This window comes from Podarcis liolepis (assembly GCF_965112155.1).
Source record: "Podarcis liolepis genome assembly, chromosome: 3".
Classification (NCBI taxonomy): Eukaryota; Metazoa; Chordata; class Lepidosauria; order Squamata; family Lacertidae; genus Podarcis; species Podarcis liolepis.
The window spans coordinates 84,312,208-84,340,187 of NC_139557.1; the positions used below are offsets into that span (position 1 = coordinate 84,312,208).

Here is a 27,980-nt window from a genome sequence, read left to right on the forward strand (position 1 = left end):
TGGAATTCCTGCAAAATTGGATTGTATCCTTGCACAAATCAGTAATTTTAGGTCTTGTCCAAAAATGATGAAGTGGACAGGGCTGTCGTTAATTTGTCCACAGGGTGACACTGGTGTGTTTTAACAATGTTGCAGTACTTTTTTTTTTAATTTGCATTTAGGATGATTTTATTGTCTTTGGTTAAGAATAAACTTTCTGTTACAAATCTTCTTCTTTTTTTTTTCTTGTGCAGCAACTTTTTGCAGACACAGTGAGTGGTGAAGTTTCCAGTGACCTAGCTGAAGAAGTGGCAGCTATGGAGAACTTGATAGTGGAATTGCAGGAACTTAGCAACCAGCTAAGAAATCAGACCTGAGAAAAAGAAGATCCAGTTTCCTGGAAGGAAGGAAGGGCAAAGTTGGCAAACTTCATTGGCTACAGTTTGCGCTAACGAGTTTGCAGTAAATCAGACACCCCAAGCCACTCTCTAATAAATATTTTTCCATATAACGTAGCTTCTAATTGCAGCCAGCATTGCTAGGACTGTAAAGTGTTTTTAAGGTCAGGCCTGTTCATTGTCATTTTTGGTGTTTGTGTGATTTCTGTTGGCCTGGGTTTTATAGAACAAAACTAACTGGTTTTTATTTAGAAGGCCCTTTTATTTAGGATTAGTTCTGCTCGAGTGCACCACGTAATTGGCTTCTGTCCACTGATGTGCACTTTGCAGATAGGAGAGATTAAGTCCTGTTGATGTTAGAAGGGAAAAGGGATGGGGGCACTTTGCTCTTGTTTCTAATTGAGATTGGGGGAAGGTCAGAAAGATTGAGAAAACCAAACAAAAAACCAAATGGCTCTCTTCTGTGGAATTTAAAACAAATGTAATTGTGAAGGATGTGTCAGTTGTGTTATCCTTTGGTTTTGTGGTTTTCAAAGCTTAAGCATTTGCAGAAAATGTGCAGCACTTTCCCAATAAAGCTACACAACAAAGGCAGCACAAACAATAGCTTGCATCCTAATCCCCACCATTTCCTTTTCTTTCTGGGAAATGGTGTGTTCCTTTTCTGGTTTTCTATCAGCCTTTGAGGTTCAAATGTAACGGGGCAATCCATAGTCCCACTTTTCAAAGTTTGACCAATAGCAGCTACTGGACTTGATCCAGAAATGGGTTCCAGCTTTCCTTCCTCATTAACCTAAATATGGGTGCCTACAAGAGCCACCTTTTCTAAACCCGACCCAGGCTATTTATTCTGTCTATAGCACTGACAAGTCAGGTGCCTCTGCCAAGCCTTTTAACTATCCCTCTTGTTTATCACCAGGATGATAGTATGACATATATTGCCTTTTAAAGTGGAGGTATCAGTCTTAGAGTCATGGTTTAATTGCTATTAGCCTATACTCTATGAATTTATCAAATCCTTTGTGAAAGTAGTTTCTAGAGTCAGTTTGTTTGAAGGATCTGGTTCTCACAATCATATCCTTACTTCATAAACTAGGATATGCATGAGGGGTGTGTCTGTGTGTGTGTTGATGCACATAGCTCCCAATGGTGTTTTGAGAGAATACAACATTCAGAGAGCAAAACACAAAAATATTCTTTCTTTTCCTCTCCTCCCCCATCAAATCAAGCCAGCTGACTCTTACATTTTACTTTCTGTCATAAACATTTTTACAGGACACTTTCCCTTCTCCACATCCTCCCCCACCGTTGTTCCCTCTGGAAAAGTTAGTAGAATTGAGAGAGAAAAGAGAGACACTTCCCACTTCCTTCCTCACCCCTATGTACGTTTCAAGGCTGAGATAGCTCCCTTCCCACTTTCGAAAAGGGCGCAGTAGTAGAATACAGAGCCTTTGAAGACGCTTCCACATTGGGGATGGAGTAGCCTTTGAGTGAACACATAGTTGCCTAACTCAAGAACTACCCACTTGGCCTGGCATAGTCTCTGCAAGGCCTCAATCATTTCACTGAAACACCACGGATTGAGCCTGGGACCATTTGCATGCAAAGCACAACTCTACCACTAAGTTTTCATCTTTCCGCTTTTGTTTTTACGTTCACACTTAATGTTTTTAGGTGGAAATGAAGTACATTTTGTCTACGTCCAAAAAAACCCCAAGTGTGTGAGGAAGCCTGGATTGTGAGCCACGTTTGGAATTTGGAAAGCCTTTTTTCCTTTTCCTGTTGCACTATTTCCACATCCCAGAGGAGCCATGATAGGGCATCCTGTTGTTTCCTTTTCTGCTTACAGATGAAGTGGGAGGGGATATTCACACTGCAAAAGCCGGCTGTAGAGCGCCCAGCTGCAGTATAGCAGCAGATGACCTTTCTCGTGCAACAGTTCTATAATAAGGCCTGGGTTGCAAGCATCCTTGGAATGGTGCTTTCTCTAGGAATGATAATTAACGTTCACGGATGGTGAAGTCACTCCAAGGAGAGTTCAGTGAGTCCTCTGTCATCAATTTGTGCATCCCCCCCCCCACTCCCGTCATAACTTGGTGTAAAAAGTTGCAGGATTCACTCAAGAAAAAATCAGTAACCAAAACTTTCTAGGCTGGGTCGTTTTGTACTTAAAGGGCTGTGCTGAGAAGGCTGAAAAGGTGGACCAACTCCAGTAGTAGACCTCACTCCAGCGACTAATGTATGGTTTCTGATCCACTTCTTCCTCTTTCTGTTCCCAGTCTCATAAAGATCTCAACCTCAAAAGTTCAACAGCTCCTATAAAGGGTCCCGTGGAAATAATGTAGATGGGCAGCAGGGACTGGGGATGGTGGAAGGACATAGACCTAGGGTCAGTGCACACAACCTTCCCAAGGGCATAAGACATGTATATGAACATAGAAATTTGACTTGTAGTGAATCTGACCATGGTCTGTCTAGTTCAGTATTGCCTACACTGACTGACAATAGCGCTTCAGTGTTGCAGACATGGAATCTCCTCAATCTGATTTATATCCTATGCCCTTTTAAAATGTGTTTCGGGGAGGGGGCTTTGTTGTTGTTGTTGTTTTTATTACGTATTTTGTGGTTTTATATCTTGATTCTATTCTGTGAACCACCCTGAGACCCCCAGGTATAGGGCGGTATATAAATTCAATAAATCATCATCATCATCAATGCTACATAGGGATGCCCAGGACTGAACCTGGCGTTTAATTCCTGGAAACATCTGCTATACCACTGAACAACACTTTCTGGCAGTTTCTTGCATCTTTCTATCTGTAAAACCAAGCAGCATTAATATTTAGTTCTAGGATTTTTATTATTCAGATTTCTTTATACTCACCATCCAGAAAATGGTATATTGTTTGAAGAGGAAAAGTAAAAATGTGATAATTGTAAATTCTAGGCATTTAGATCATTTCCCTACAAAAGAATTGATATTATCAAGATTTAATTGTTTCATCAGGGTATCTTCCAAAATTTTAAATAAAAGCACCTTTTTCAAAGTTTTGGTTTCTAATATATGTGGTTCTGTGATACTGGGAAATTAACAAATCTCTGCTTTGCTGAGTAATTATAAATATCAGTGATATTTCTGTCTTCAATTGCCAAGATCCAAGTAGTGTTAAAGGAACAAATGAGAGAACAAAAAATAGGGATTAGTGGCACACACTTTGGATTCTTAGTACTTAAATAAACTGGAGTGTGTCTAGGAAAAAATTAAACTGGGGACAGGCCTAACTAATCTGGAATTCTTGTCAGTAAGATTACTCAGATTGGCTGCTGCCTGTTCCAAAGATCATTTTTAAATGCCTATGGTGACTGGAAAATATTATTTTAAAATACTGTGCTTGTGTGTTTGTAACAAAGGAAGGGCTAGTACAAAGAGGATACACTTAAACTTTTAAAGCAGTAAATCTGTTTATCCATTACGTATAGTGTTTGGATGCTATCGTCCTGTTACAAAAGCATAGCACAACATTTAATTTATTAGGAATACTTACCGGTATGTCTTTCTGACCCACTTTTCTAGTAAGGTGATCTGCATGGTTCGTAATGCGAGTGATTGTATCTTGGTAAGATGATCATAAGGTCCTTGAAACACATTTTTGGTTTTGGCCCATCTTTTGAGAACCGGTGTCATGGCATTTATACCTTTTGTTGAATGATTTGCCAGTAACACCTATCACAAAACCTGCAGTTAATGTGCCAAGGTATACATTAAACTTCAGCTACTGCAAAAGCTTTGAATCAGTACTAAATCCCTAGGGACCATTTCCCCACCCTTCTTGGCTTAGAAGGCTACTTTTGCCATAACTACTAAGACTTTTGATGCTTTATTTTCTGATAAGGCAGGAGTGAAGGGAACACATAGCCCTCCAGGTGTTGCTAGGTCATAACTCTGGCCATTCATTCCATGCCTCTGTTTTAAGGCAATTAAATGTATTAGGCATACAGATAATTTAATGTGTGATAGGACTCGAGTGGTAAATTTTCTCTGTGATTACCTATAATTTGGCACACAGATAGTTCAACAACGTGCAAAACCTCCTAAAAGGACATCTGTCACAAATGGAAAAACAATGAACTCATAACGGTCCAAGCAACAGTGCTGTGCGACACAGGAAGGTTTTTCTTAAATGTTTAGAAGTGCTTATAAATAGATAGGTTTCAATCAACAAGAAGCTCATTCAGGCATGCACTCAAATATAGTAGCAGCATTCATTAGACAAACATTTCTGCTAATCCCTCGGCTATGCTAATAAAAGAGTGATCCTTCCAGACTGCAGATAGTTCAACTCCTATTATTTAAGCCTAAGAACAATTGTATTAAATTTGAGCAAGGGGTTCCATTCAGCTTAAACTAACTTGAGATCTCATGGTTGTGGAATAGACAGTTCTCTAGCTGAGAATAATTAAAATGCATGTGAGATTAATGTGGGTTTTTTAAAGCTGTAGAACTTTTTCTCCCCAATACCTAGTTATTCAGAATATGCTCTTTGACCCCCCCCAAAAAAATTATAGTAAATAAATTGTATTTGTAGCAACATCATTACCATTGCCACTGACTCCAGGTAGGACTTGGTGTCATACTTAGCACAAAGCCCCTGCTCAGTGCAGCATAACCCCATAATACCAATCCTGAAAGAACTTCATTTCTTGGCTGAAATTAAGGTTCAGGTGTTGATCTACAAAACCCTAAGCAACTTGAGAATTAGGTAGCTAATGGAACACCCAAGCCTGTTATCAGCCTGTCTGTGTCCTTACTTCATAGGAGAGAACCCCATCTCATTCTAGGGGTTTTTTTAGGGGTTTTGAATGTTTTATGTAGTTTTTATGTAGTTTTAGGTAGTTTTGTGGTAGTTTTATGTAGTTTTTCAATTTCATTGTTCTGCAAGGGATAATGACAATAAAGATATCGTTATCGTTACTGTCAGGGGAAGTACTGGTATATTAAGTGGTGACACAAGAGGGCCTTCTTCATGGTGGTAACCCAACTATTGAATGCCATTGTCCCAAAGTCAACTTTATTTACATTCCAGCACCAGGCTAAGCCCCACCTGCTTACCCAAACATTTTGAGTGGTTACTCAGTCATGACTGGATTTACTGCAGAATATCTGTTCTTGCTGCTCATTGTTTTGGGATCCCCCTCTTTTATGGTTTATTATTTTAATATTACTATTAGAAATTTAACTAAGTAACCAAATGTCAAATCTCCCCACAAACAGGTAGGGGTCACTCGCATTATGTGTTTCCTCCACCCTTGCCAGCAGCAGCCAATTATCTGGGGATGGCAGGTTATAAGGGTGGGGCATTGAAGCTGCAGATGAGCATCTAAATATCTCAAAGGAGAGTGGGGAAAACTTGCCACAAGATGCTGGCTTCCATGGCAGTCCCTTGTTGCATATAATACATGGATCTGCTCCGGTACAATTAATGTGGCTTAGAGCTGCCTTTGAAGTTGATAACCTTCAGATGTTTGGGACTACAGTTCCCATCAGCCCCAGCCAGCATGGACAACAGGTAGACAGGATGGAAGTTGTAGTCCAAAGCATCTGGAAGACACCAAGTTAGGAAAGGCTAGACCACTGGAGACTCGCGCAGAGATAAATGAATCCTGTGGAGTACTTGCATTATTACACATATACGCATAAGATTGCTCTCTGGCCTAGTTCTAAATATGGATATGATCTCTGACTTGCATTCATGTTTGTTTGTTTTTAAAGAAACTTTATTAAGAAATTGAATAATTTCTCATGAAAACTGCTTTGTATAAATGTCTCTTTAAGCTTGCTCTTGTATTTAAAAAAGACCCTTTGTGGGTTTTTTAGTTTCTCGTTAAAGGTAAAGGTAAAGGTACCCCTGCCCGTACGGGCCAGTCTTGACAGACTAGGGTTGTGCGCTCATCTCACTCTATAGGCCGGGAGCTAGCGCTGTCCGCAGACACTTCCGGGTCACGTGGCCAGCGTGACAAGCTGCATCTGGCGAGCCAGCGCAGCACACGGAACGCCGTTTACCTTCCCGCTGGTAAGCGGTCCCTATTTATCTACTTGCACCCGGGGGGTGCTTTCGAACTGCTAGGTTGGCAGGCGCTGGGACCGAACGACGGGAGCACACCCTGCCGCGGGGATTCGAACCGCCGGCCATGCGATCGGCAAGTCCTAGGTACTGAGGTTTTACCCACAGCGCCACCCGCGTCCCAGTTTCTTGTTACCTGAATGCAATTTTCCTTGCCTGCATCATCGCAAAATATTTTCCTTGTGGCTGCTATCAGCCTCCCCTTCTCCCCCTTCTTCCTGCCTTACTGTAAACTCTAGTGACCTGCAAGTCTTAGTCATCTACACCAGGCATATCCAACTCCCAAGAGACTGTGATCTACTCCCAGTATAAAAACACTGGGAGTGATCTACCAATTGTCATTGGAGGGAGGAGGACTGTGTGTGGGGTGGGTGGATTGCCCAGAACTGTTGAGCTTTTTTTAGGAGAGAAGTGCCCAGAGTTGAGCTTTTGGGGGGAGGACTGCACAGAGTTTTTAAACTTTCCCCCCTTAACTTTTTGTACATTATAAGGATCCTGTGATCTACTGGGATCAGCTGGGGATCTACCAGTAGATCACGATCTACTGGTTGGACATCCCGGATCTACACCATCCCTTGGCCCAAAACAAATGCAATGATCTCTGCAAAAGAATAGCAGCCAAGTTTTCTGACAGCCAGTACAGTATTAATGGTGCTAAAGTGCTTGCTTATATAAAAGGGAGTTGGAATATTTAGAGGCATCACAACTAAAACAAACAATTTAATATCATTAGCAGGGGACTCAGGAAATTAACCCTAGGAAGGCTGGCATTTTCCAGATCTGCTCAAATACTATGTTTTTTCAGCCTTAATGACAGGGATGCACCCAAATGTGTTTCCTTTTGCTGCTTCGCTGTTTTTGGAGGGCTGCCTTTTGGAGGGCTGCCTGCTTTTGACACTCCCTTACTTTCTACTCAGGTCAGTCTGACTTACCTCTCCACACATATTTTTCACCTTATTTTCCTTTAAGATAAGGGTCAAACTGTTGGCAGCTTTGTCTCCGATGGAAGGCAGCAGCTGGAGGAGTGGGAGGGTGGTTCTTCTTCTTCTTTTACTTGGCTTGGATTTTGCTTTTATTGCCCATCCCACAAATGAATCCACTTCAGTGACGGTGGTCAGAAATCTCTGTAGGACAAAAAAAATGTAATTATTAAAGCTGGCCAAAACAAAATTCATAGAAAGGAAAAAGAACAAAATCAGCAAAACCTGTGGTAAACAAAAGCTGCCATCTGTAAACTCTTCGCAATCATTGTCTGAGCTACTCCCATGTTGCAGAAGCCTGGGAAAGGAATGTGAACGGTATTCTCGTGTTTTGCACCTGGACACACCGTGTTAGAATATATGTGATCCAAGTAAATGCAAATATAGGAATACTAGGCGCAGTTTTGTTAGATCTTCTTACTATATTAATTAGAGGTTTGGGGCTTTTGAATGACAAGGCAGTGAAAAGACAGTGTGGATGACTTGGACAAGAAGGCTTTTTATGTTCCAATTACTGTAACATGAAAAAACCTGCAGAGATGCTACATTACAGCAATTTTGAAACATCAGCACATACAGTGCAAACTAGTGTATTGTAGTGGCTATAGTATGAATCCGGAAGTCCTGTGTTCATATCTTGCCTCTCAGGCGCCTATAGGCAACATGTGTTTTTCCCTTTCACAGGCAATAAGATGATAATACTGGTCTACAATACAGGATAGTACCTATTAAAGCACTTAATGAACTCCTTTGCTAGTTTTGTGCAACAATACTACCTGCTCCTTTTGCTTGTGAATATTCAGATCAATGCGCATTTACAGCTTTTACCAGGAACACTTCTGTGAAACTGATATATAAACCAATAAAAATGGCCCAGCTACGAAGCTTTACAAACTTCAGGAGCACGGCTAATACTTTCTTGTACCAGCAAGCATTTTAAGGTACCATATTTGGAGAGATTTAATTAAGTTGTTGCATGCATGGAACAAGGTCCACTCACACAATAGGACCTTCCCTGTCTCTTCCCCCATGCCCCCTAAAATCTGCTCTGGAGGGTTGGGGGGAACCCAGAAAAAGGGGAGAAGTCTCACTGCATGAGCAAACCTTGTTCCATGCACACATACTCCAATTCCTTGCACGCTACATTAAATTTCACCCAGAGTTTGCTTTTATGATAAATCTTTATTATTCCACTTTCTATGGATTATTTGTACGCTGATTAGAAATGCAAATAAGTAAGTGGTCTAGAAATGTCTTAAATAAATGAATAGTATGCACTAGAAAAGATTAGTTAAAATGCTTGAGGCCCAAGAGAATGGCAGCTCTTTTAAGTATTTTTAGCTCTTAAGTTAGGCAGGTGAGGGCCTGGTAAGTGTCTGAATGTGACACTGCTGTACAGCCCTATATAAGCAACCCTTTGATCTGTTGATTTTGAACGAAATCCCAAAATGAGTGTAATATATTTTCATTTCTGAGACTATTAATAGTTTAGAACTCTTTTAACTGTTATCATTTACCAGAGTTAAAGTGTATGGGGGTGTGAGAGGGAGGGAGGGAGGGAGGGAGAGAGAGAGGGAGAGAAGCCCAGCATAATGGAAAATGAAAGGGGTGTCTCCACCAATTTTACCCTTTCCATTTGGCAAACCATGTCCTTGACAAGAGTATTGCTTTTTAATTTCCTGCCTTGCTGGTTTGTGCTCATTGCCCTCCCCAATGATCTCAGTTCAGCTCTGAGAGTTGTGCTTTACTGCTGAAGAACAAGGACACAATAAGTCTCTCCTAAATGTTGACCTCAGGCAACACCCCCCAGCTATGAAGTCGCAGTTTGCATACATGGCCTGGAAAACCTGTCAGCATCTGCCAGTGCTTCTGCCAGAAAAAAAACCCAAAAGCATTGCCAGATCAGCCCCCCTGCCCAATTTTTTTCCATTCTCTATTTCCAGAACAAAAATAAAAATAAAAATTGGTACTTTGTGGTTTGCTTTAGAATGGTCTTCCTCTGAGTATACTTGTGGGATGTGAGTGGATGGAAAGGATAATTGGGAAATGGACACATTCTCTTTCCTTCTTATATGGCAGCAGAGAATAGATGAAAAGGGCAACTCTCTCCTGCATTCGAATGCAATGTTACATCACAAAAATTGTTAGGCTCCTTTTTCCTAACTCTGTCATGGCTGGTGTAGATTGGGAGGCATCACCTGGTTCCGAATCTTAGCATCACCCCACTTCATGTATCCGGTGCCCACAAGGGTGGCCCCACCCTCTAGTGGGAAAAACATTACTCTGTGCAATGTGAATGTGCAGTGGTACCTCAGATTACATACGCTTCAGGTTACAGACTCTGCTAACCCAGAAATAGTGCTTCAGGTTAAGAACTTTGCTTCAGGATGAGAACAGAAATTGTGCTCTGGTGACACGGCAGCAGCAGAAGGCCCCATTGGCTAAAGTGGTGCTTCAGGTTAAGTACGGACCTCCGGAATGAATTAAGTACTCAACCCGAGGTACCACTGTAATGTGATTCCTAAACCTGAACTAACAATATGGAGGGGGCCTTACTTTGGACTGTGTGGGAGCCCTCTCCTGTTTTGAGAATATGCCCTCTCTAAAGACCAGAGCTAAACTGCAGCGCCATGATGATCTTGTAACTTTTTTAGAGCAGGGATGGGAAACCTGTGACTCTCCAGATGTGGCTGGACTACAACTCTCATAATCCATGGCCTTTGCCCATGGTGGCTGGAGCATCTGATGGGAGCTGGAGTGTAACAGCACCTGGAAAGTGACAGGATCTCCAACCCCTGCTTTAAAGGCGTCAGTGCAGGGACTCAGCTTGACTTGTTAGATGTATTGTACGTACCACGCCCTCTGAGAAGCTTGGTAGTGTGGAGACCTGAAACTACTGCAAGAAGCTATCATCTAGCACTTCGCAGGCACCTACCTCATCACTGATTGTTTCCTCTGACTGCCCCCACAAAATAATTGTGAGTGCCCTAAATGTCATCATCATAAAAAAACTCAGGTTTCATCTTAGAAAATATTCAGCATATGAGTATGAAGGTCAGTTAAAGTGAAACCATTCCAAATGTTCTTGTCTTGAAAGTGTCGGGCTCAGTTAGCAGCTGAAGGGAGGACAGGGGTATACATTTCACAAGTCCCTTCGCACTGCACTCTTGGTGTTTACACCAGACTTCAAACAGAAGCTTAGGGAGGATCTTCTGTTTGCCTTTGGGAACAGCTACTATAAATCTTTCCCTGCTGAAGTCAAGGTATGACATTTTGAAATATGGGATAGATGCCTTGGAGTAAAATAATATTGCTATAACTTAGGTGTCAAGCTGATGCTTGCTGGGTGTGATAGATCCATTTTAAGGGCTCTCTGGAAAGGGACTGTAGCTGGCCAATTTTTTATGAATAACTTGAGATAAAGGACTGTCAAGAAAAGAGCTCAATGTTAATTTTAAGGCTGCAATCCTGGACACGCTTGTATGGAGTTAAGGCCCTCTAAATGGGCTTACTGTTGAGGAAGTAAATTTAGGATCGGTGGATAGGGTTCTGGATGCAGCAAGTAAAAAAAGGTAGGTTAATGAAGCTGGGAAGAAAGCTTTTTGAAGACCATGCACAGAAGAGGAAGAGGAGATAACCAAAGAGTGCTTTGCTGTTTTTTGGTATCCTGTAACACTTACTTGAAGAACCATTCAAATCCCCAGCTGGCACACAAAAAATATTACAGTGGTACCTCAGGTTAAGTACTTAATTCGTTCTGGAGGTCCGTATTTAACCTGAAACTGTTCTTAACCTGAAGCACCACTTTAGCTAATGGGGCCTCCTGCTGCCACCACGCCGCTGGAGCACGATTTCTGTTCTCATCCTGAAGCAAAGTTCTTAACCCGAGGTACTATTTCTGGGTTAGCGGAGTCTGTAACCTGAAGCGTATGTAACCTGAGGTACCACTGTACTGTATTACAATTTGCTACAAAAAAACTTGTTTCAGAATCAAAATACCGTATACATTAATCCTTATTTCTACAGTTCGTTACTTCATAAGCTGTATATTATTTACTATATTAGCAGCATTTGTCCATTGAATTTGGTAAATTAAATGATAAGAGTATTTATCTCACTTTGTGACCAGTATTGGTTTTTCCATTACTGGTCTCCATTTTTCTAATAAAAAAAATTGTAACTTACCTGTTCTTTTTGGGGCACATGGTTAGGTTTGAGTTTCAGCTATTTTTTATTAGTTAGTTACTAATTTAAATATTTGTATATCACACTTCATTGCCGAATTTCAGAGCAGTTTACCAAATACAATAAAACACAGTACGATGAAACAGGGATACAAGTCAGGGTTTCTCACATCCAGATACAACGCAAGCCACTAGTGTTGGTAACGTACTGGTAATGTAGGATTGATATGTCTGGATTTGTCTGTGTTTTCTGTCTCAACCTCAGCATCAGAATGTAAAAAGAGCCTTGCTGGATCCGGCCAATGGCGCACCAAGCCCAGCATTCTGTTCTCAGAGTGGCCATCCAGGTGCCTGTCGAAAATATGCAAGCAGCACTTGAGCACGATGGCATTCTGCCCATTTGTGACTCCCAGCATCCAGCATTCAGAAACATACCACCTCTGAAAGTGCAAGTAAAATACAGCCATTGCAGCTAGTAGCCTTTGATTGCCTTGTCCTCCAGTAATTTGCCTCGCCATCTTTTAATAACAACATATAAATACTAAAATATTAGATATCATATTTACACCATGGGGAAACACTGAAACTGCGTTAAGTCTCAATGATTTGCATATGCAAGAATAGGAGTGGCTGGCATGTTAATAGGTCTGGCTGCACAGTGTTCATCTCCAGGCAACTATATGTTCAAGTGTATGTTTGGGTATAGAAAACAACTGGCTTAGTTAAATATAAGGTGAACTATGTCTGCTGTATTTATCATTAATCACGAACTGTTAAAAATACTTGCACCCAACTGGGAGGATGATCAGCCTGACATAAACAGTCTCTAGCCAGGTGTAGCATGTTCAAATTAAGACATTTTATTTACATACTACTGGGAGGAAGGGACGTGTGGAATGAAGGTTAATCAGAGGCCTCTGTATCAAATAACTGCTTATTAAAGCTATACTTTAACCTCCTTTGGTCTGTGTTACTGGGATTATTTGACCTGACTGCCTTCCTTTTTAAACAGACACTACAACTGATCAGGACAGCAACTACTTGAATCTCAGCAATTTAATTTTGTTTATTACTCTATAGAGTAATTTACTGCAGAACATACTTTCCAGATTTCCATAATATACCTGGTACAATGTTTTTGGACAATCCAGTCTGCTTCATGAGTCTTGACTGGCTAACTGGTTGCTGAATACAGAGGAGATGGGTGTTGGCTTGTTTGAAAGCAACATTTCTGACAAGAAGGCATGAAAAATGAAGTGTGAATTAAATCAGCTGAGAAAAGATGAAGCCCAAGTGTGTTCTCTTCTTTGTGAGAGCAGCTCATGACTGCAATGGCTGGTGACTCCTTACAAAAGGTTGATTCAAGTAGTAATTTTGAGAGATTTATTTAATGTAGGAAAATGTGTTATCCCTTACAGGCTAGTTGTCTTCATGAGGAACATGCAGTACGACTTGACCCTATGACTAAATTACCACAAAAACTGTATGCTGGCCCACCCATGGGGTTTTTTCACACAACTTGATATTTGAGCAAGTCACATGAAATGCTTCACCATCCCCTTTGCAACATATACATTCAATCTGTACACTGGGGGGGGGGGGAATCAATACTTTTTGAGATTAAGAATACCCCCAAAATCTGTAAGACCCAACAGTCAGAGGAGAATATAGCAGCCCTTTCTCAAGCTGTCCTCCCTCTCATCCACAATCATCTAAAACAGCTACTTCCTAGCCACAGAAAGCCAGATAATACAGACACAAACACAGGGTCCAGGCCCAGCAGCAAACCAGGATGCCAACTTTGCCCCCATATCGACTTGGGCAACACTCTTACCAAAGCTAATAATGTCAGACACCACACTACTCACTTGCTCATTTTCCAGTGGTGCATACAGTCATATGCCAGCAATGCCCATCTGCACTGTGCGTAGAACAAGCCAGCCTCCACAAAAACAATGAATGGACATGAAGAGGACACCAGAAATAGCAATATCCAGAGAACATTTTAACATACCTGGGCACTCTGTAACTGACCTTAAAATGGCCCTACAAGAGCACAGAGACTTCAACAGAAAACTCCAGTAGGAAACTGTTAATTGCAATTTATCAGGCAATTCAGTTATGTCACCGGTGGCTTGAATCAATATTGTTTTGTTTTTAATCACATTGCATGTGATTATTGGCTTACCAATGCCAGGTTATTTGTTTTATCACCAACGCTGCCTCACTATATGGTCACCGTACTGTTGTGTTAACTGGTCAGGGTAACTTTTTGACTTTCAGGTAAATGTTGTCATTTAATTTCCCTCTAAATTCTCTTTTCCACGTGCCACACCCTACACGTGTATTTGTGCTTGCCAGTTCAGGACTGCACAACATGCTTCAGATAAAGTGGAGTATAGACCACAAAACTTACGCCATTAAAAAAAAGTTGGTCTTTAAGTTGCCACAACTTCACGTATGTTTTGCGCGTGACATCATCATTTTATGTGTTAACCTTGTCTCTAAAATTATTCCTTTGTGTTATTAATCATTCTGTTTGTTAGTTCAGCTCTCTCTTTTTTCGCTTTATTTTTTTCACGGATTTGGTGGAAGAATTTACGGTGTGTTAAAGAAGGACTCCATAGTGACCAAACATAGAAAACTGAGCTCACACTTGGATACACTGTGGTATAATAAAATACTCCAATAAGATTGGCATAGATGTTAGGTAAAATAAAAATGCAAATACTCAGAAGATCAATAACATTCCATTCTTCCTGACCCATAATTTACAAGACACTTGGGAGTCACTTACTGATGAAGATAATATACACTGTTTGGGTATTTTCATTGAAAGCTGGCATTGGTTACACAGATAGTCTAAGACATCTTGATTACTAAAAAAAGGCTGAACACAGAAAATGTTTACAGTAACAAAATGGTTTGCATATCATGTTAAGTCATAGTTTGATTTAAACCATAATTTCACCATGATTATGCCTCCTACCCATTATGATGTTTCCTCCTGCCCTCATGGGTACAAGACTTATCGACTATACCAGGGGTCTGCAGCCTTTAAGTCAAAAAGAGCCACTTGGACCCGTTCTCGAAGAAAAAAGCAACTAGGAGCCGCAAAACCATTGCGACATTTAAAACAAATATATCTCCGGAGCTGCGATCTGACAGTGGGCGGGAAGGTGACTTCGGGACGGTGCGTGACTAACGCACACACCGCCCCCATGCAACATCACAGCCAGTACAGCACCCGCCACAGTGGGGAGTGTTGGGGCGCACAATGCGCCTCCTCCCCTCGCTAGTATCCGCCCCGGAGCCGCGGGAAAGGTGTAAAAGAGCCACATGCGGCTCCGGAGCCGCGGGTTGCAGACCCCTGGACTATACAGTAGTACCTCGGTTTTCGAGTGTCTCGGAAGCCGAACGTTTTGGTTTTCAAATGCTGAAAACCCAGAAGTAATTCCTTCCATTTTTGAACGTGCTTCAGAAGTGGAACGGCTTCCGCTGCGTGTTTTTCAATTTTTCCAACTGAACTTGCAGCCAGCCCTTTGCGCCTCAGTTTTCAAACGTTTCAGAAGTCGAACAGTCTTCAGGAATGGATTCTGTTCAAGAACCGAGGTACCACTGTATTATTATTATTATTATCACCACCACCACCACCACCACCACCATCATCATTTATATTTGTCGGTTGTTTTATACAAATAAGTCTCAAAGGAATTTATCATGATAAAATACAAACAAATACAATTAATTTTAAGCCAGAAAGTTTAAAAACAATGTACAGTACATTTATAAAATGATAATCCAACCAGTCTTACCTCACTACCACTAAAATATCAGCAAAACTTAACTATCAAAGGCCTTGGTAAATAAAAATGGCTTAGCTTGGTGTCTAAAAACAAACAATGATGGCGCTAGATGTATTTCCCTGGGGGACAGCATTCCACAAATGGAGAGCAGGGCCACCACTGAAGATATCTGCTGTTTTGTGATCACCCTTTGCACCTCCCTAAAACTGAGCACATGAAGGAGGATCTCTGATTAAGACTACAAAATCCAGACAGGTTCATATGGGGAGAGATGGCCCAGGAGTTACTGGGGTCTTGAACCATAAAATGTTTTATAGGTCAAAAACTGCTCTTAAACTGTGCTGAGAAACTAACCAGTACCCAATACAGTCAACCCCAAATTGGTATAATATTGTTATGAGTTTTTGGGGGGCCATACCCCCCAAATATCTTGGGCCAGTCCTGAAGCTGGCTACTGAATAGCTATAGTTTCCAAAGGCAGCCCCATGTATAACACATTACAGTAATCTAACATAATATGTCATAATGTCATGTTAGGTTCAATATCCAGGTTCAATAGATCTGTTAAGATCTTTGCACATTTGTCCTATTTAAAATTATTTCTCAAGGTGCATCTCGTTTGTTCTCTAAATCAAGCACTAAAGCTTCCACAGTCTTCAATGCAAGGATTCTTTTACGAACAAAATGGACAATAGCATCTCACTATATATTTTATGCTGATTTCACTACAAAAGGGGTATTTCTTAGAATATTTGAATGCTAAGCAGCAGTTCTACTAAGAATCAGAGCTTGGCTGTACTGACCAATAATTCCAATAGTCACCACACCCATGTCATCTAAGTTAATTAAAAACAGAAGTGTTTTAAAAAGTAGTATCACTGGATTTTGTGGGTTTCTGATTTAGCCTCTGCAAAAGTGAATGAAGTGATTTATTTCATACTGGCTGTGTACTGTATAGTTGTTTGATTGATGGGTAGCCCAATTCACAACCCAGTTCACCTGAAGCATTTGGATTTCAGCCAATTCAGTCCCATTGGCTTCAACAGATCATTTTAAATGAAAAGCCTTTGGGTTACTCAGGTTGTAGATTTGTCCGTAAAAAATAAAATAAAAATGATGTATACTGTACTTGTCTTGTCAAGCAATTTATTTACAGAAGTGCTGCCCAGCATATATATTTGGTATCAGCATTTATTTTAAATTTTTGAAATGCACCTTTTGTGGTGCAGGTTTTAACAAACTTCAGAAATCTTTCCACGAATTTAATGTAAGTGTTGAGAGGTCTAGGTTTCTGTCCTGCTAGCTTAATGCCACAAGCCTCACTTCTGATATTTTGCACCCTGGTTCTCCAGCCAGGCATATGACATTAAGCTGGAACAATACTGATGGGTTGCAAAATCACATCTAATGAAAACATACAAGTAAACAATAAAATAGAAACATTGAAATTGTTATGGCTGTTAAAGCTCTGCACAATTTGGGACCATGATACCTTCTCTAATATGAGCCGGCCTGACCAAAATTAATCAACAGGTGCTCTCCCGTGTGGCCCTATTTCACATCTGACTGGAATGAAGGATGGAGAGAGCCACTCTTCCCAAGACATTTTGGCACCTGAAGTGAAATGGTGCCCGCCCCCTGAGTCAGGGAAGAAGGGGTGAGTGAAGATCTACATCATAAACAAGTGGGGAAGAATCAAATCAATCTTACCCAATAGTTGAAGTGGGAATCAATGGCCATTGGGGGAAGAAGGGGCCCGCTCTGTATCATACTAGGTCAGGAGTTGGCAAGGCTGGATTCTGAGGTGTAGGGAGCAGCGGGAGTGGCACTCTAGAAGGCTGAGACAGGCAAGGGCCCGCAGCCCAGCTCCCTAGTTGGCCAGGTGGGGCTCATTAGCTCTGGGAGGAGGGGTGTGATTGCTCAGCTGGAGTAGGCTTGGAGCAGGTGAGGGTCACCTGCCTCATCAAGCCCAGATGCTGCAATCAGCAAAGTACAAAAGGGAAGCAGAACTGAGGGGCTGTGTTTGCTCACTGTCGATGGAACTTGGCTTGGATGCTGCTGGACCTCTATGGGACTGCGCTTTGGGTTTGACTCTGGATGGTATCCTGACTGCAGGACTTCAGACCTAGCTACCTGGATTGACCTCGGATTGTGTTTCCCGACCTTTGGACTTTGCTTGTGTGGCTTCACCCCTGGACTTTGGACTTGACATACCAACTTGCAGCCAGGTAGGCCAGGGGTTCAGGACACCAAATCAGCGGAGATGTCTCATTTGGAAGCAGATTTGCAAATGGAACTAGAGAATGAAGATTTGCTAAAATAAAATAAGCAGACTATCCAAGCCTTTTATTGTATACCCTATAGAATAATTACCCTATAAAACTATTCTGTATTTTTATATATTCTTTCCCCTTCCCTTGAGGTGGTTATTTTTGGCAGAGAAAATAGCAGGAAGGGGAAGGGTTAAGTATCCCCTTTCTCACACCATTCTTCCACTTAAACTGGGAGTCTCCAAGGGCTGCATTTCATTTTAAAAATACTGTCTGGTTTGACCCTGATTTTTTAAGGTTCTGGTGTGCATTTTACTTTTGTTGTTTTATGTTTTGCATTATTTTCTCCATGTCATGGTCTGCATTTCATTGACTTTTGTAAAACATTCTGCATTTTAATTCATAAATATAAAAGCTAAGTATAGAGTCTAAGCTTACGGAGTTTTGTTTAGAGTCGTCTGCTTCTTTGTGACCATCAAAAGACATTTCCTTGCTTGAAATAATTTAAATTGTGCTAACTGCGTTCCTAAACTTTTAATTTATTGCCATTTGATTTCGCTTTATGGTAGACTTCTGGCAGAAGCAGTGATAGCAGCTGGAAGACTGCTCTCCCCCTTCCCCCATAAACTGGCATTTGACAATAATGAGATTTATTTTAAAAAACTGCATTGTGCATTTTGATCTAACAATGTTAAGCTTCCTTTTCCTTTTAGAAAACCTTTTGAATCTGACTGTCCAAGAGAATCTCTAAATACAAACCAAAAGTTCTGACATCTTTATCTGTTATGCAACTAGAGCACAGAAATAACTGAGGTATAAATAAAGATGTTTTGACAGGGATTATTGATCTAAAGAGAGACTAAACTGGAAAATGTGTTTATTAAGTCGTTATTTTTTGCCATGTTGATATATGACACTGTCAAAGCCTAGGTCAGATAGAATGGCCTCTCAAGTTATCCAACCATGGCACCACATTTTGTGTAATCCACATGCTCTGTAGCCATAAGGGAAGAGTTGATTACAACTTAATTTTTTGGTTTTTTGTCTTTATTTATTGCTATTAAATCATAAATCCCAAAGTAACAGTGGGTGTGTCAACAATGATCATTTGCTATACACCTGCTGTAGCTCTGTGTTGTTCAACTATATTTCTGCCCAAATGCAGGCATGATAATATGGTTTTGATTAAAAGTCTATTCAGCTCAACTGTTGAATCGGTAACTTCCCCTTACTGCTCTTCCTCTTCTTAATACTCAGCTCGGATGTTTTGTTTACTTTTGTTTAAAATGATAATGAAAATGTACTCACAATCGATGTTCTTCAACCTTGGGTCCTTAGACGTTGTTGCACTACAACTACCATTATCCCGACGACATCTGGGAACCCAAGGTTGATGAACATTGTTAAATTGCCACAGTGATCTCTCGAAATCTTTAATTTCAGTCAATTCTTCCTTCCAGAGAAAAAGCCTGTGTCTGGCTACTATCCTTTGTTCTTTCATAACTGCAGGAAACTAGATTCATACGCTGTAATGGAGAGACTGTGCTCTCTGACAAGGAATAATGACATCTGCTAGAAATAAAATAGAGTGCATTGGATGCTATTCAGTTCTGAAAATCTATCTGGTGAGCTGCTGAAATCCATAGCTTAGTTGCATGTGCTTCAGATGCTTATTTACTCCATTTCTCTACCATTCTTCCTCCAGTGAGATCAGAGTGGCAAGGTTGATCTCCCCTTCCAGTTTTATCCTCACAACAACCCTGTGAATAGGCTTGGCTTTGACAGGTCAGGCCTGTGGAGTATTGGAGCGGGGCGGGGGGGGGGGGCAGAAGGGAATGGGCAAGGCCTGGCTTGGAGGGGGGAGCTGGGAACTACCACGCAGCATCGAAAAAAGTGCAGGGGGGAAATCATGAGGGTCAAAGAATGAACGCTGTTATGCCCAATCAGAAACAGCCGCTGCCGCAGCCAATTGAAAAACAGAACAATCGCTGAAAACAATTAGTAGCTTCCAGCAAGGGGGGGGGGGGAGAGTTCCAGGTTTAAGCAGTGGATGCACGCAGTAGCATGGGGAGGAGTGGGAGCACAAATGGAAAAAACAACAAAGCGGATGGGCCGATGGCGCATGTGCCACCAGTGAGGCCTCCGTGTGCCCTAGGTTCGCCACTGATGCCCTAAGTTTTACTCAGGTTGGCACCCCTGGTACTAGACCAGTCTTTTATCACTGTACATGCTGGCTCATTTACTTAAGCATGATTTCCATGTTTACTCTTAGCTATACCCTGCTTTTCTGTAAACTGCTTAAGGAGCTTTAAAAGGTAAAGGTACCCCTGCCCGTACGGGCCAGTCTTGACAGACTCTAGGGTTGTGCGCTCATCTCACTCTAGAGGCCGGGAGCCAGCGCTGTCTGCAGACAGTTCCGTGACGAAGCTGCTCTGGCGAACCGGCACCAGAGCAGCACACGGAAACGCCATTTACCTTCCCGCTATAAAGCGGTACCTATTTATCTACTTGCACTTAAGGGTGCTTTCGAACTGCTAGGTGGGCAGGATTAAGGAGCTTTAAAGTGCATTTAAAGCTATAAAATAAAAATGGAATGAAATTTTAACATTAGCAAAAATTTCAACAGCTGTTGAAAATAAATTCCTTAAACAGCTGCTCTAAGACTGCAGAATCTTTTTTGAAGAAAAGTCTGGTTCTGATTGCATGCTGAAAAATCAGTGAAGGACCTCTTTGGGGGAGGCATTTAATAATCTAAGTGCTATAGATGAACAGTCCTGTCATAAATCCCCATCTCCTGTAATGAGACAGGACTGTTAAAGGAAGCAATGTGGTACGTGATACTTAAATATTCTTAAAAAATTATTTGAATTATTGTTCCCCAGTTTTATTCTACGGGGTAGAATGGGTACATGTTGTTTGTTTTGTTTTAACCACCCATTACTGACTTCTTCTTTTTCGTATTTGCTGGTAGAAAAAGTCATCACCCAAAGCCTGTGCAAAATCTATCAGCTTGGTGCTGTTATTTTTAACGTCCATTGACAAAAGGTCACATAATCCTCCTTGAAGCTAAGATGGTCAGAGCAGATGCTCAAAACTTTAAAAAGGAAAAAGGTGGGTGGGTTGGGAGGCAACTATCAGGACAATTTTGGGCAGCATGCTTTTCTAGAATTAGCAATGTGTCCTTTAGAATCTTCCATAACCTGGAATAGCTGTGAGTGTTTTTCTTTGGGTGCCAAGTGACAGCCAGTGATGCGTAAATCAGCCATGCCTCTCACTTTGATTTCCAGCATTTTATAGCATATTCTTACACGCCACCCTAATCTCCGAGTGGTCCGAGTTTCTAGGGGTTTAGGCACTTACCAAGGGTTCATATTTCCTTTGGAAATGAGGCACAGCAGAGACTGTGGTGTCTTTATGATGTATGTGCAATAGAAAACATTGCATACAAAAATGTATTTATTAGGTGAAATTCTCCATGAAAATGCTGGCAAATTTTCAGGGAGGCTTCTAGACTTCTTTTTTTAAAAAAATACAAACAAAAATCACTAATTACTCTGCATTAATTTATTTGGTGCATTTAAATCCCACCTTTCTTCCCTCATAGATACTGTCTGGTTCCCAGGCAGTTTCTCATCCAAGCCTTGACCAGACCCAAACCTGACCCAAATCAGGTCCTCTCAGACCACGCCGTAGGGCCATTAATATGAATTTTACTTTGCAATTATGATCAATTATGATTATTTATTTACTTATCCCAACTTTTCCCTGACAGGGACTCAATGCCCCTTACACCTAAAATGGAACCAGCTAAAAACATAGGGAAAGAAGTGCAATTATTATTAAAAACAACAACAACAATTAAACATGTTTTACAGATCTATGCTTTAATTACAGATACTGATAAATCAATAATACAAATCCTGTAACAAAAATATTATAACCTAAGAATTGCTTTGAGGATCAGGCAAATATCCATGTAGCCCAAGTGTCTTTGAGAACCTAATAAGCATTCCATGAAGGTTGAGTGATTATGAGAACAAGACCTCACTGTGGTTCCTTACAAATATTAATTTTTGGGAAGGGTAAATGGGTGAAGTCATTCTCCATCAAGGACTCACCATCATTGCTGTTCTCTCCTCTCCTTCTCCCTCCACCTTGTACTTGTACTAATCTTCAAGGTTGTTGCTTAAATCTGATTTTCCATCTGGATAAGGTGACTATGAAACATCATGGCCAGTGATCTGTGACTGTAACCTCCCTAAAAAGAGACACATTTCCACACCCCAGCTTTAACCCCTTTTTATTTTTAAGGAGGGGTTCTGCCTTTTTTAAATTTCTCACAAGGCAATAACTAAATGTATTTTGCCTTCCTAGGACAAAGCATATGGGAAAAGGCTGCTCACAAAGTAAAGAATAATATATATGTATTATCACAAATTTAAAGTACAATAATTTACAATAAAACAGCAGACCAACATCAGAAATAAAACTGCATTAAAAAAAGACTTTTCAGCAAACAGTTTATAAATACATAATTGCAAGCTCTAAGTGGAAAATGTCAACAGGAACAAAATGGTCTTAAGAACCAATTTAAAAATAGGAGGCTGGCTAGCTGAACCTCTCCTGAGAGACTTTTCTATAATATAGGCATCACAACAGAGAATGTTGTTGCTCTTTTCCATACTAATTACACTTCTCAAGGCTAGTCAGACATTTCACAAGATGGTGACCTTTCAATTCCACAGACTAGAGTCACCTGGACTAGAAGTCACCTTTTTCTTCAACACTGGTGTGACAGACATCAATCAACCTCTTGTCAGTGCACTATGCCAATCATTTGGGGTTCCTTTTTCAGTCAGCCTAAAGTCTTCCCGAATCTTCTTTCTCAGTTCAGCTCATCTGTTGGCGATTTCCCATGTGGGAATAAACACCTCACCCATTCCAGTTCTGCTTTGAAGTATTTATTGAAGAATTAACACTATAGCTTGTATAACTACTGGCCTAAGGAAAATAAAACAGAACTATATACAGTACAGAGAATCATTCTTCCTCTCTGCTCTTCAACCATCCGGACAGAGTGACCAGCACACTCTTTCAGAGGTTTTCTCATACAGAAGTCTGTCACTGGGGAGAAAATTTGTTGCTAGGATCAAACTTGCTAGCTGCAAAACTATTCAAGGATAATTTCATGTCGGTTTTTATACTACACTAACACCACTACCACCCTTGAGGCCACAGGACTATCTTGGAGGGCATGGCAGAGACAGATTTAGGGGAGTGCGACTGGTTCAGAGCTTGGCTTAGGACAGTCTGAATGACACATGGTTAGCCCTCCACCATTTACCGTATTTTTCGCCCCATAAGACGCACTTTTTCCTCTCCAAAAATGAAGAGGAAATCGGGGGTGCGTCTTATGGGGCGAATGCCTGCAAGCCTCGCGCCCTCGGCAGGAGGTCCCACCGGGTGCGCGAGACTTGGGGCGGCAGCCTGTCGCCCGAAGCACGGGGAGCCCTCGGGAGGGCTCCCCCTGCTTCGGGCGAGTGTCTGCAAGCCTCGCGCACCCGGCAGGAGGTCCCACCGGGTGCGCGAGGCTTGGGGCGGCAGCGGACTGCTTGCGCGCACCTAGAAGCTTGGGGCGCACTGAGCTCAGCACGCCCCAAGCTCCTGGTATAGCGCAGCGATCCGCTAGCCCTGGGAGAGCCCCGCGGCTCTCCCAGGGCTAGCGGACTGCTTGCCGGCACGCAGAAGCTTGGGGCGCGCTGACCTCAGCTTGCCCCAAGCTTCTGGATTAGCGCAGGAGTCCGCTAGCCCTGGGAGAGGCGCCCGGCTCTCCCACGCTAGCGGAGACCTTGCCTGCACGCAGAAGCTTGGGGCGCGCTGAGCTCCGCACGCCCCAAGCTCCTGGTGTAGCGCAGCGCACCTGGGGGGGAAATAAATTTTTTTTCCTTTATTTCCCCCCCAAAAATCTAGGTGCGTCTTATGGGCCGGTGCGTCTTATGGGGTGAAAAATACGGTACTCTCCCCCTGCCGCCTGACTAACCTAGGACCATTAATTTCAATGGGTCTATTCAGAACATGGCTATAACCCTAAATGTTATTTCCAACCTTGCATGCAAATTAGAAATATTCTTGTTTTACGGGTGCTAGGATGGAAACAGGTGGCAGGCAGTCTTTCACCTGCTAAATAAATCCCACAAGGTGGTCATAAATACCTGTACTTGTGTTGTGTCTGCCAACAGTTTACAAAAGCCACTAAGCTGAAGGGAGGGAGGGTTTGGCAAGTAAGATCGTACTTAATTGCACCCTGTGTGTATACAACTACACAAAAACATATGTAGAAGGTGGTTTAGAAGCAACTACAACAGTATGTTCGTGCAGACAGGCATTTGTGTTAAAGGAACATTTATTGCTCAAGTTAACAGTGCAGTTATGTTGCACCCAATGTTAACAAATATTACATTTAATGCGCAGAATGAAGGATTGTGAGTTGACAGGATGACCCTGCTGTTTTATGCTTCCTTCCATGTGCAAAGCTGCCCCAATAAATTTGGGTTTCCAATATTGAATAGCCAAAGCAGCTCATGCCCCCAAGTGTTGTAGCCATTTATCCCCTCCCCTATGCAAATATGGAAAAGCCAGAAGGCTGATGAGAGCAGCCTTTTGGATTGTAAACTTCCACCATCTGTGACTTCTATGCTAAATAGCAGGTCTATGTTTGCATAACCGAAAACAAGGGCCGAGGAAATTTTATTTCACCAGGCAAAATATTCCAATCCACTCATTTCCAATCCATTAATTTTTGTCTGGTTTTAGGAAATAGTAGAATACCAGGCAAGCTAGTGTTTGCTCCAAGCTCACACTGCATGGCCCCCCCTTTTTTTTTTTTACAAAGCCACCCTTATGTTCCTATACAAATAATTTTGGAACTTTCACCACTTTGGAACTAACCTAAGTTTTGCTGCCTGCTTTTTTCTGACTGCTCTGTGGAAAATCACATGAATCTGACCTTGGAAGAAGTGTAAGTAAACCATTTTTAACTTATCAAACGTGATCTTTTTCTATGCTAGGGGAAGTGGAGAACTTTGGAAGGTATATTTTAAAGGTCTAATAGGCTATATTCCCATGCTTTACTGTGCTTCATATTTTGTGATTTTAAATCTCTGCTGGCATTCTCTTACCAAAGAGTACTTGCACCAAGCCTGGTTCTGGGCACCCAGGGAATTCTCTTTCTCTTTATGCATTATTTTTTTAATTTCCCAGCCAATAATAGCAAATAAGCTTCACTGTTCCCCTGAAGTGACAAAATGGCTGAAGCAAGCTATGATTTGAGGCTGGCACTCAGGAAACATAGGCAAACATGCCAAGTGATTTCATCATTCTCCAATAGTGTGAATGATTATTTTAGAAATCTCCTTCCTCTATACTTTTGTTGCTTTTTTTTTTACTATGTTCACACTGTGGCTGATATTTCTGAGGAAAAATTCTGTCTTGCCTTTTTCTCAAAACACGTGTGTGTGTTTAATGTTCTCCTTTCTGCTTCAATGACTGCACAAAGTGCTATTATCTGTTTTCTCCCTGAGCATTAAAGCAATTCTTTAAGTGATAGACCTGCCCAGAATGTTTCTCTGATCATTATGAGACTGTCAGTCGTGATTGTTTTTGGTAGCAATTTTATGATCGCCTAGCCATGTGGACTAAAAAACATGTTTTATTTAAAAGGAATGCGCTTTTGCATGGCGTAATGAGACTGGGATACAAATACCTCTCAATAGGACACATTCTTGTGAAATGATTTAGTGTCCCGGCTGGGATTTGGCTCCTAGAGAGATTTCCAGATTTGTTGCTTACTGACATTAGTTCATGTTTAGGGAAGAGAGAGCAATATTACCTTGTGAGAAAAGCCAGTTGAGGGCGAGGGGTGGAATGGGGGGACGGAGTGGGGAGAAAAATAGTCTTGATTTTCCCAACACTGGCTTGATGTATCACAAAGGACATATTAGGGAATAATATTGCTTTCCTCTCTGCTGCTCATTCTATAACAAGGTTTCCCAAATGCGGGTCTCCCGTTGGACTACAATTCCCATCATCCTTGACCACTGGTCTCTCTAGTTAGGGATGATGGGAACTATAGTCCAAAAACAGCTGGAGAACCAAGTTTGGGAAACCCTGATCTATAAGAACTAAGGAGACAGTTTGCTGGATCCATGAAAAGTAAGGGACTTCAAGTGGACTTCATACAATGACCGCCCAAAAAGGAGAAATGCATCTCACACACCCAAAAGAGGCCACAGATTAACAAGGGGGGAAATGTATGTGCTAATTTATATGAATTTTTTTTGTAACCACTATTCACCAATGGTAACCAAATTCTGTCCCATCTGTAAAATGGACCTCCCACCCATGGTTGCACCAGCCTATCAAATGAATAAAATGCAAGCCATAAATTATAAACTAAACATATACGTATTTATATCTGCAAATATGCCATTATGGCTCACTGAATTGTATACCATGCAGGATTGTACAGTATCTTCAGCAGTAGGGACATGGGTGGCGCTGTGTCTAAACCACTGAGCCTCTTGGGCTTGCAGATCGGAAGGTCAGCAGTTTGAATCCCCATGATGGAGTGAGCTCCCATTGCTCTGCCCCAGCTCCTGCCAACCTAGCAGTTCAAAAGCACACCAGTGCAAGCGGATAAATAGGTACCGCTACAGCGGAAAGGTAAACGGCATTTCCGTGTGCTCTGGCTTCCATCATGGTGTTCCGCTGCGCCAGAAGTGGTTTAGTCCTGCTGGCCACATGACCCGAAAAGCTGTCTGTGGACAAACGCTGGCTCCCTCGGCCTAAAAGCGAGATGAGCACCGCAACCCCATAGTCGCCTTTGACAGGACTTAACTGCCCAGGGGCCCTTTACCTTTACCTTTTTACTGAACCAAAGAAGAACAAAGCAATTTGTAGATCCAACAATTGAAATGACCTCAGAGTTCCAAGTGGAGGTCCCAATCAGAGCAACACTTACGGTTCCTTACAGGCACTCTCTCTCCAAAAACATCTGATGGTAGAGCAGGAACCTGGACAAATCTGTAACTCTTGAAGCAGGCAAAACATCCAGGCCTCTTCCAAGCTCTCTGCCTTCTCCTCCAAGCTGGCTTCCGGAATTCTCCTACAAGAAAAAGGTTAGTGAGCATGCTCCACTGCTGTGGAAAAAAGGGGAGGGGGTCAGATTATGGGCCCACTGCTGGCTTTTACAATGTCTCTTCCCTGCTCCTAATAAGGATTACAGCATGGGTTACCTATAGATGCAAATTTATAAATAATTGCTATGCTTTACAGGCTTTTGTTTATTTAAGCTGTTTATATACTGCTTACCTAGTGAATTTTCTAAGTGGTGTATATATATATTTTTTAAAAAAGCTTGCAGTAGATTTATCAATTGAAATTAAACAGAAAAACAGAAAATGTCCTTAAAATTGCCTGCTGAAATAGAAAGGTTCAATAGAAGTTCAACAAGGAGTCATCTTGTCTAATTGCAGCAAGGAAGAAGTGCCACAGAATTCGGTCTACAATACTGAATGCACAGTTTCTGGTGCACTGGCCCGGCTTGGCCCAGTTCAACACCCTGAGATGAAATGGTAAGGTGCCACCTTTCCCTGGCCGCTCCCTCCCTCCCCTCCCCCAAACTTCTCTCCCATCTCTAGTGTAAATTAATAGACATTTAAATCAAAAAATCTTGATTATTATTCCTCCCTACCCATCTGTGCAAGTGATAGCCATGTGTTTGGTCCTGGAACACATACTTTCCTATGACTAATCATTGTATTACATGATCTGTCTCACCTCATGAGTTTGCTCGAATAAGTTTACTCTTTCACTGGCTGAAACAGATTCCTTGCAGTTCGCAAAATAGAGTACATATGGGGCTGTATGTGACTTTGCCGTGCAACTATGTTATAGTGAGTGCCAAAAGGGGAGAAACATGTGGAAACAAAGCATGATTTTCAACTTGCAGAGTTAAATTTAAGTGAGCACATATGAGGGTAAGTGGCAGAACTGAAATATGACTAAGGGAGAGGGTGATATTTCAGAACTGGAAATCATGGAAATTTTGATCAGCGAGATGGAAACTGTGGGGTTTCAGCTACATTCTTCTAGAAAGAACCCAAGAAATCAAACAAAAACTTGGATGTGCTCAGAATAGCCGTGCGCATCACCCACAGAAATATACATACATTTTGTCTGGG

General features: G+C 41.7%; 2 protein-coding genes and 1 long non-coding RNA gene across 5 annotated transcripts in view; 2 read left to right on the top strand and 1 right to left on the bottom strand.

Annotated features, from left to right (window-relative positions):
• Window positions 1–3,424, top strand: part of TTC27 (tetratricopeptide repeat domain 27) — an 87,468-nt gene extending 84,044 nt beyond the window's left edge. Inside the window, exon 20 of the mRNA XM_083497084.1 lies at window positions 234–3,424. Coding sequence (XP_083353210.1) covers window positions 234–356 — 123 coding nt within the window. The 3' untranslated portion in view covers window positions 357–3,424. The remainder of the gene's footprint in view (window positions 1–233) is intronic.
• On the bottom strand, window positions 2,019–27,621 carry LOC310704086. Of its 3 annotated transcripts, XR_014524559.1 has the most exons (4): window positions 27,577–27,621; window positions 26,759–26,902; window positions 7,432–7,623; window positions 2,019–3,341 (listed from the first exon to the last, which is right to left on the bottom strand). It is a non-coding gene; the product is annotated as an uncharacterized lncRNA (long non-coding RNA). The 3 variants fall into 3 exon arrangements; XR_014524560.1 differs by lacking the exon at window positions 27,577–27,621 and having other exon boundaries at window positions 26,759–26,918; XR_014524561.1 differs by lacking the exons at window positions 26,759–26,902; window positions 27,577–27,621 and adding an exon at window positions 19,048–19,348.
• Window positions 26,938–27,980, top strand: part of LTBP1 (latent transforming growth factor beta binding protein 1) — a 217,664-nt gene continuing 216,621 nt past the window's right edge. Inside the window, exon 1 of the mRNA XM_083497058.1 lies at window positions 26,938–27,371. Coding sequence (XP_083353184.1) covers window positions 27,364–27,371 — 8 coding nt within the window. The 5' untranslated portion in view covers window positions 26,938–27,363. The remainder of the gene's footprint in view (window positions 27,372–27,980) is intronic.